The 9,108-nt window shown below is 38.1% G+C and overlaps 1 protein-coding gene across 3 annotated transcripts in view; it reads right to left on the reverse strand.

Annotated features, from left to right (window-relative positions):
• Nucleotides 1-299: 299 nt before the first annotated feature.
• The window catches only part of antxr2a (ANTXR cell adhesion molecule 2a), a 116,319-nt gene continuing 107,510 nt past the window's right edge, over nucleotides 300-9,108 (reverse strand). For all 3 annotated transcript variants that reach the window (XM_061904951.1, XM_061904952.1, XM_061904953.1), the window contains exon 17: nucleotides 300-1,332. In XM_061904951.1, coding sequence (XP_061760935.1) covers nucleotides 1,303-1,332 — 30 coding nt within the window. In that variant the 3' untranslated portion in view covers nucleotides 300-1,302. The remainder of the gene's footprint in view (nucleotides 1,333-9,108) is intronic.

Below are 9,108 nucleotides of genomic sequence, written 5' to 3' on the forward strand. Positions count from 1 at the left end.
ATATTTTTTTACTAAACACAAGACCTCTTTTTTGGGGCTATAAAGACCTCGGAGGGATTGTGTGTGTGTGAGTGTGTGTGAGTGTGTCTGAGTGTGTGCCACGCCTCCGGTGACTTCACAGAGGGAAATGTTGCACACCCTGCACCCAGTCTGTTCAAACACACACGGACACAAACACAGACACACAGAAGGACACGCACACACGGACACACACATATGTCGGAGGCCCCTGTCGGGCCGTATAAACGTGTAAGGGCCAATTAAAGATCCCCTTTAGCGCGTAGAAAAGCAGACAGGAAAAGAGTGTGTATTGTTTATAAAAGGCAGCATGTGATAAAGAACAGTAAGGTACAGTAAAGGACGGCGAGGGGGCGTGGCCGGGCGTGAACAAAGGAATAGTAATTAGCGAGGAGTTGAGGCGTCACGTGATACGGTCAGATAAAAATAATAAGGATAATAAAGTGCGGGGTGTACAGTAAAGTACAGTAAGGTAGAGCGAGGGGGCGTGTCTGGGCAGGAACAAAGGAATATTAATTAGCGAGGAGTTGAGATGTCACGTGACCAGGCTGACCCCGCCACCGGTCATTGTCCATAGTGCTTCTTGTCAAAGGTTGGCAGGTTTCCACTCCAATCTCCAACGGGCGTGTCCACTCCCACATCTGAAGTGACTTGATCATTCTAGTCTTTTCCTTCTGCCCCGCCCCCCCACCCCCCAGCACCACTCGGCGGGACGGGAAGAAGGCCGAGGGGGCGGGGCTTGACCTGCGGGAATGAACAATACTTCTCCGTCCGTCGCATCCGTTGCTTTGGGTTTGCGTTCTGGACGTGAGCGAGGGGGCGTGTCTTCACAGGCCGGCGCTTAATTCCTTTAATTAAAGTCGCAGGAAAAGTCCCATCATGCATTGCGGAACGCACAGCAGACTGCGGCAAGCGCTTGACCCGCGGCCGAATAACGCTCTATTAATTTCCTGACGACGGGAAGGTGTCTCCTGGCCGCGACCTTGGGGCGTCCTGCCCGTCATGCGCGTGCACGCGTGACCACGTCGGGACGTCAAGAAAGGGGCGCCGGCGGGGCCGCCGACCTCGCGCTCGCTCGCTGACGAGACGTCGCCGAGAGGCGGGACTCTTTCTCCCTTCTTCTTCTTCAATATGTGCGATGCGTTCAGGGACGGCGTGTTGTGTGGTTAAAATGAAAGGCAAAAGTCAGCCAGGAGGCGGAGCAAGGAGGGAATGTCAAAAAGTGTGAAAGTCTTCTCTGGTCGGCAGCGGCGAGCGCGGGCGTGGCGGCGTCCTCCTCGTCTTTCAGCCACGGCTGAAGTTTACGCAGCGACCCTGAAGACAACACACAACAAAATTATTATTATTATTATTCAATATTACTTAGTAGTACTTCAAACATGAACAATATTATCATTGTTTTATGTCATCTACACAAACACAGGAGCTGAAAATATACATCATAAATATACATACTGCACATTTTGTGTAAATATATAATATACATACTGCACATTATGTGTTAATATATAATATATATCATAAATATACATACTACACATTATGTTTAAATATATAATATAAATCATAAATATACATACTGCACATTATGTGTAAATATATAATATATATCATAAATATACATACTGTGCACTGTGTAAATACATCAAATATAATATAAATATACATACTGCACATTATGTGTAAAATTGTAAATACATACAATACAATATATATCATAAATAGACATACTGCAAATTGAGTGTAAATACATACAATATAATATTTTATAGATGTAGATACTGCACAATATGAAGCAGCATTTTTGACTCAACTAGAAATATTTAATCAGAATCAAATAAAAATAATCAGCCACAATATATGATTTAATTAAACAATTTTACATAACTGCTTTAATTGCAACAGAATATAGAAACTTTAATGTCAACTTAAACATGACTTGAATCTGAGCATACATATGGCATGATAATAATAATAATAACAACAATTGTAATAGTTATATTAAGAATAAGAATAATAGACATAATGATGCTAATAATATTAATAACTATAATGTAATATTAATACAAGTGATAATAACAATAACAATAATATGGATAGTAATAATACAAATAATGATGATAATAATAATCATATTATTCACAATAACAATGATAATAGTAATAATAAAATATTAAAAGCAATAATGCTGATGATAATAACAACAATAATAATGTAATATTAATACAAGTAACAATAATTATTATAATAATGATTATGATAGTAATAAAAAATGATAGTATTATTGACAATAATAATGATAATAAGACTTATATTAATAAAGTAATAATACTGATGATAATAATACTATTAAAAATAATTATAAAAGGTGTGATAAAATATTAAAAGAAATAATAATGATGATGATGATAGGCGCCAGCGCCCCCCGTGACCCCGAAAGGGAATAAGCGGTAGAAAATGGATGGATGGATGGATGATGATAGTAATTATAAAAATAATGCTGATAATAATTTTAACAATAATAATGAAACGATATTAATAAAAGTAATAATAATAATGATAGTAATTATAAAAATGATGATAAATATATTATTTACAATAATAATAATGATAATAGTAATGATACTAATAAAGTAATAATGATGATGGTAATAATACAAATAATGATTGTAATATTAAAAATAATAATAATGTAATATTAACAAAAGTCATTACAACACTAATAATAATAATATGACATAATAATAATAACAATAATAATAATAATAATAATAATGATGATAATAATGACAATTAACCTGAGGGGGATTTAAAAATATGTTTACTAGACAAAACAAAACACAAGCATTGTTTGTTTCTTCAACCTGTAAACAAACAACCTTTATCATAAATATGTCTTCCTTTATTTTACGTGTGTGTGCATGTGTGTGTGTGTGAGCAGCAGCTCGCTTACAGTTGGCCAGCTGACACCAAGAGGGAGCTCTCACACAGCGAATACACCACCAGCACACACACACGCGTGCGCGCGCACACACACACACACGCGCGCACACACGACTTGAACAGAATTTGGACTTGTATCGTCTTGACTGAGGCTTTCTGATGAAAGGACAAGAAAATAAATGAAAGAGTTAAAAGACGAGACATAGTTTCCACAAATCAGCGCGGTGGAAAGTCCTCTATTGATTACTCAATTCATCCAACAAAGTCCTCTATAGATTACTCAATTGATCCAACAAAATCCTCTATAGATTACGCAATTAATCCAACAAAATCCTCCATGGATTACTTAATCCAACAAAATCATTTTAAGATTACTGCATTAATCCAACAAAGTCCTCCATATATTATTTGATTAATCCAAAAAATTCATCCATAGATTACTCCATTAATCAAACAAAATCCTCCATAGATCATTCAATTAATCCAACAAAATTCTCTATAGATTACGCAATTAATCCAACAAGATTCTCCATAGATTACTTGATTAATCCAAAAAAATCCTCCATGGATTACTCAATTAATCCAACAAAGTCCTCCATAGATTACTCAATTAATCCAACAAAGTCCTCCATAGATTACTTGATTAATTAAAAAAAATCCTCCAAAGATTACTCAATTAATCCAACAAAATCCTCCATAGATTACTCAACTCATCCAACAAAATCCTCGATATATTACTCAAATCATCCAACAAAGTTCTCTATTTATTGCTCAATTAATCCAACAAAGTCCTCCATAGATTACTCAATTAATCCAACAAAATCCTCCATAGATTACTTGATTAATTCAACAAAATCCTCCAAAGATTACTCAATTAATCCAACAAAGTCCTCCATAGATTACTCAACTCATCCAACAAAGTCCTCTATATATTACTCAAATCATCCAACAAAGTTCTCTATATATTGCTAATTAATCCAACAAAGTCCTCCAAATATTACTCAATTACTCCAACACAATCATTAATAGATCACTCAATTAATCCAACAAAGTCCTTCATAGATTACTCCAATAATCTAACAAAATCCTCTATATATTACTCAATTAATCCAACGAAGTCCTCTGTAGATTCCTCAATTAATCCAACAAAGTCCTCTAAAGATTACTCAATTAATCCAACAAAGTCCAAAAACAAATATACTTAAATTTAAACAAATGTACTTCAATAAAAAAATCTACTTAAATATAAAAAAACCTACTTAAATAAAAATGATCTACTTGAATAAATACAATTCTACTTAAAAATCTACCTGAATAAAATAAATGTAATTATAAAAAACTACTTAAACAAGAAACATCTACATAAATAAAAAGTAATTTACTTCAATAAAAACATCCATCCATCCATTTTCTACCGCTTATTCCCTTTTTTGGGGTCGCGGGGGGCGCTGGCGCCTATCTCAGCTACAATTGGGCAGAAGGCGGGGTACACCCTGGACAAGTCGCCACCTCATCGCAATAAAAACAGTCAACTTAAATACAAAATGTACATAAATAAAAAAAATACCCAAATAAAAATATTATACTTAAATAAAAAATAAATCTATTTAAAAAAATAAAAACTTAAATACAAAACATACTTTAAAAAACTACTTAAATAAGAAACATCTTTTTAAATAAACATCATCTACTTGAAGAAAAATAAATCTACTTGAATAAAAATAATTTACCCAAAGAAAAATTATCTACTTCAATAAAAATAATTACTTGAATACAAATAAATGTAAATACATAAATACAAATGTAGCTAAATAAAAATAAATCAAATATGAAATGCAACGATTGCAAACTTCTTAGTTTGACTGATTTCAACCTTTTTGGTCAATGATTTGATCTTTTGCTCCAAACATAGTTGTTAGCGTCGTGGTCTCCAAGTCCACCTCAGATGGCGTTTGGGACCAAGCCCACACGCCGCTGACTGCACTTGCTGGCCGCCGGGAGGAAGTGTTGGCATGGTAACGTCAGCACAGAGGATCAGGCTACTAGCTTGGAAGCTAACGATCTGAGACACTTCCTGTCCCGACATGAGCGGCGTGGACCAGCCAGGTGAGACCAGCAGACATGAGTAGCGTGGACCAGCCAGGTGAGACCAGCAGGCCACCACAGTGAATACAATACATAATAAAATGACCTCAGGACAGTACACTTCCCCCTTTCACAATAAAAGTGTTGTGAGCATGAGGAACTTATTGAGATATTTACTCCACACAATTATTATGCTTTCACCTCAAATATTGGTCCAAAGATGTAAATATAAGGATTTTATTCCATTTTATTTATAACACAATAAATAAGTGCAAAGGTAAAAAAAAAAGAAGAGTTTTATAGTTTTAATAAATTGCTATTCATTTAACTTTTTTTTTTTTACTATTATTCACATTTTACTCGCAGCTTATTCATTATTAATTCATATCCTTTCTTGAGAAATAATAGCGATTATAATGGTCCAGCCCTCATTTACAGTTCATTTAAAACCGCAAAAATAGCATTTGTTGTCTTTCCCTGCTGCCTAAAAAATCCTATTTTACAATTGAATACAACAATTGAGAGCAAGATGAATAATGACGGAACATGAAACTGGTAACGCTCCTTAAATGAGCCCACGCTGCCAGTGTTGCGGACGGAGCATTGTCGAGCAACTCCATTGCCAAAGGAGCCAAAAACACGCAAAACGGGCCCCGGGAAGACGCCTGGAATGAAGGACAAAAACTGGATTCCCTTTTGAAAAATGAACGTTTCGACAGGTGAGCAGAGGAGACATGGAGGATGCGCTTCTGTTGTCTCCCTCAACAAGACATCTTGACGTGAGCTCGCCGCACGCACGCACGCACGCACGCACACACACACACACACACACACACACACACTGCCCACACAGCGCTGCCATCTGGCCTGCTGAGAAATGACAGCCACGTGAGACTCGGCCAAAGGCGTGAAGATGGCCGATTCGGACATTTCTCTCTCTGCTGGTGAGACGAGTGTTGCAGCCCCATGGAAGACAACTCGTAGGTATTACAGGAAAGTGTAATACGCCCCTTTTAGCTGCGTGGAATGGAGTCAGGAGTGAGCGTTCCGCTGCTGTCGGAAAGGGACGGGTGCCAAAAACTGTACGTTTTTCAGCACCGCCCGAACCCCGCACTTGGCGATCACTCCAGCAGCACTGAGAGCAGACTCAGCCAAACAACAACTAGGTCATATAGACGCTTCAAAAACCCACAAAGAAATCGACAAAAAAAACCAAACCCATACTCTCCAATGCAAGTAAAGTGAGGCTCCAATTTTCCAAACAAATGCGCTAGCTTGATGCTAACATACATGAGTTTTGCCACCTGCCAAAGTGTTGATGAGAAGCAGGACGCATGTCACAACCAAACAGCTGCTGCCTAACGGGTACAGTAGTGACACTTTTTAGGGCACAGCATCAACTACACACTACTGCCATCTGACGTCTTGAACTTGCAACTGCAACTTGGTCTCATACTGGCAGATGATACTCACCAATAACATCAAACATGATCAGTTTTCATAATCAGCTCACTTTGAAATGTTGCAATAAAAATTATTATAAATTAAAGCTGCAAGCAGCGATGAACGGGACCGCTTTGGCTGCTGCCCCCACGAACCAAGCCCAGATAAGCAGTAGAAGATGGATGGATGGATGGATTATTACACAGAGAAAAATTTGTATACACATGTGTTGTACATCAGTCTCATAGTAATAACAGTTGTAAAGTGGCTGGGGCATTTTATAAGGACGCCTTGGTGCCGTCATTTTGAGACTCTAATGCATGGTGAATGTAATGCAGTTGTTGTATTGAAGTGGGAATAGCTAACTTCCTGTTGATTTTAGTTGGGGGCGGTCAGTGTATGACATATAGGTCTCAGTGAGACCTACATTGAGGTTTTCGTTTCATGTGTGTATGACAGTCCTACAGTTTTGTCTGAGCAGAAAGCCACCATTTTGTGACAACAGCAACAGCACAATGGTTCTTTGCGGGCTCATAAAATCTAAACCGGGGTAGCAAATAAAACTCTTTCTTTAACTTTTAATCAGAAGGGTTCAATCCCTCTTCTGTGCATATTTGAAGCCGAATAGACAAACAGCCTCAGAGGAGATAATGTTTGAAAAAAAGGGATATTTTTAAGCCAACATTTGTATTGAAGTGGGAATAGCAAACTTCCTGTTGATTTTAGCCAGAGGAAATATAGGTCTAACTGAGACCTACGTACTGGTTTTTGTTTCATGTTTCTATGACATTCCTACTGGAAGTTACAGACAGTTGTAACTGTGTTTTCTTCCTAGGGGGCGCTAAAGCGCAATTTAGAGTTTTGTTTTTTTGATTGGATTGCAATTTTCGCCAGTCCTGATGTGTGTGTCAAATTTGGTGAGTTTTGAAGCATATTAAAGGGGGCCAAATTACAGCTCAAAGAGGCGGCGGTATAATAAAGAATAATAATAAAACCTTATAAATTCAATAGGGTCCTCTGTCCCAAAGGGACATTCAGTCCCTAAAAATAACCAAGTTAGACAACCGCAATTTATTCGGTAGAACATTCAAGAAGTTTGCTTCTTTTATGAATTTATTATGGCTCTACTGAACAAGTGAGCAAGTCTGCTGGGTCAAAAGTATACGTACAGCAACACACATGATCAATGTTGGTGATGTAGAAAAGTTCCAATCCAATCAAAGTATCTTCATGGCCTCTTAACTTTATGTGAGTGATTGTGATTGTTGACTTCTCTGAGCACATGTGATGCAGTCCTTAGACTGGCTTATCAACGCCACAATGGGAAAGGCAAATGAACTCAGCACACATCTGAAGAAAGGAATCATTGACTTGAACAAGTCAGGAAAGTCACTTGGAGCCATTTCAAAGCAGCTTAATGTCGCAAGAGCAACTGTGCTGACAATTGTTCCAAGTATAAAGTTCATGGCACAGTTTTGTCACTGCCAACATCAGGAAGAAAACGCAAGCTATTACCTGCTGCTGGGAGAAAATTTCTCAGGATGATCAAGAGTCAAGCGAGAACCAGCAAAAAGCTGGTCTGCAATGAATTGGAAGTTGCTGGAACACAGGTGTCAGTGTCCACAGTCAAGTGTGTTTTACAAGCCCTTGTTCCAGAAGCCACACCTTTAGGCTCGTCAAAGTTTGCTGCTGATTACATGGACAAAGATAAGACTTTCTGGAGGAAAGTTCTGTGGTCAAATGACACAAAAATGGAGCTGTTTGGCCACAATACCCAGCAATATGTTTGGTGAGGACTTTAATCCCAGGAACACCACCTACCGTCAAGCATGGTGGTGGTAGTATTATGCTCTGGGCCTGTTTTGCTGCCAATGGAACAGCTGCTTTAAATGGGGCAATGAAAAAGGAGGATTACTCCAAATTGTTCAGGACAAGATAAAATCATCAGCCCTGAGGTTGGGTCTTGGGCGCAGTTGGGTGTTCCAACAGGGCAATGACCCCAAACACACCTCAAAAGATGTAAAGGAATGACTAAATCAGGCTAAAATTAAGGTTTTAGAATGGTCTTCCTAAAGTCCTGACTTAAACGTGTGGACAATGCTGAAGAAAAGCAACACATTTAGCAAAGTGCGGCAATTATGTGCAGAAGCTTGAGGATGGCTACCAAAAGCACCTTGTTGCAGTGAAACTTGCCAAGGGACATGTAAGCAAATATTAACATTGCTGTATGTATACTTTTGATTGCTCACATTTTCAGTAGAGCCATAATAAATTCATCAAAGAAGCAAACTTCATGATGTTTTTTGTGAGCAACAAATATGTGCTCCAATCACTATATCACCAAACGTTGTGATAGAGCAGAGAGCACTGTAGCCAGAGCCACACATTGCACTGATACAAGATCAGTACCTACATCGGGACAAGGTCATTAAAGGGCATTGATACAATAAAAATAAGCAAGGGGAATGGCCTTTCAGATTAACTAAATAAATTAGCGTTAGCTAATACAACGCTAACGTTAGTTAGCTCAGGCCCGTTGTGCGTTCTCTCTGTAAAGACGTGGATTGTTCATGTGCAGAGAAGTCCGGGCACTTTGCATATAATGCTCTGTGACCCAGA

Source organism: Nerophis ophidion, linkage group LG01 (assembly GCF_033978795.1).
Source record: "Nerophis ophidion isolate RoL-2023_Sa linkage group LG01, RoL_Noph_v1.0, whole genome shotgun sequence".
Taxonomy (NCBI): Eukaryota; Metazoa; Chordata; class Actinopteri; order Syngnathiformes; family Syngnathidae; genus Nerophis; species Nerophis ophidion.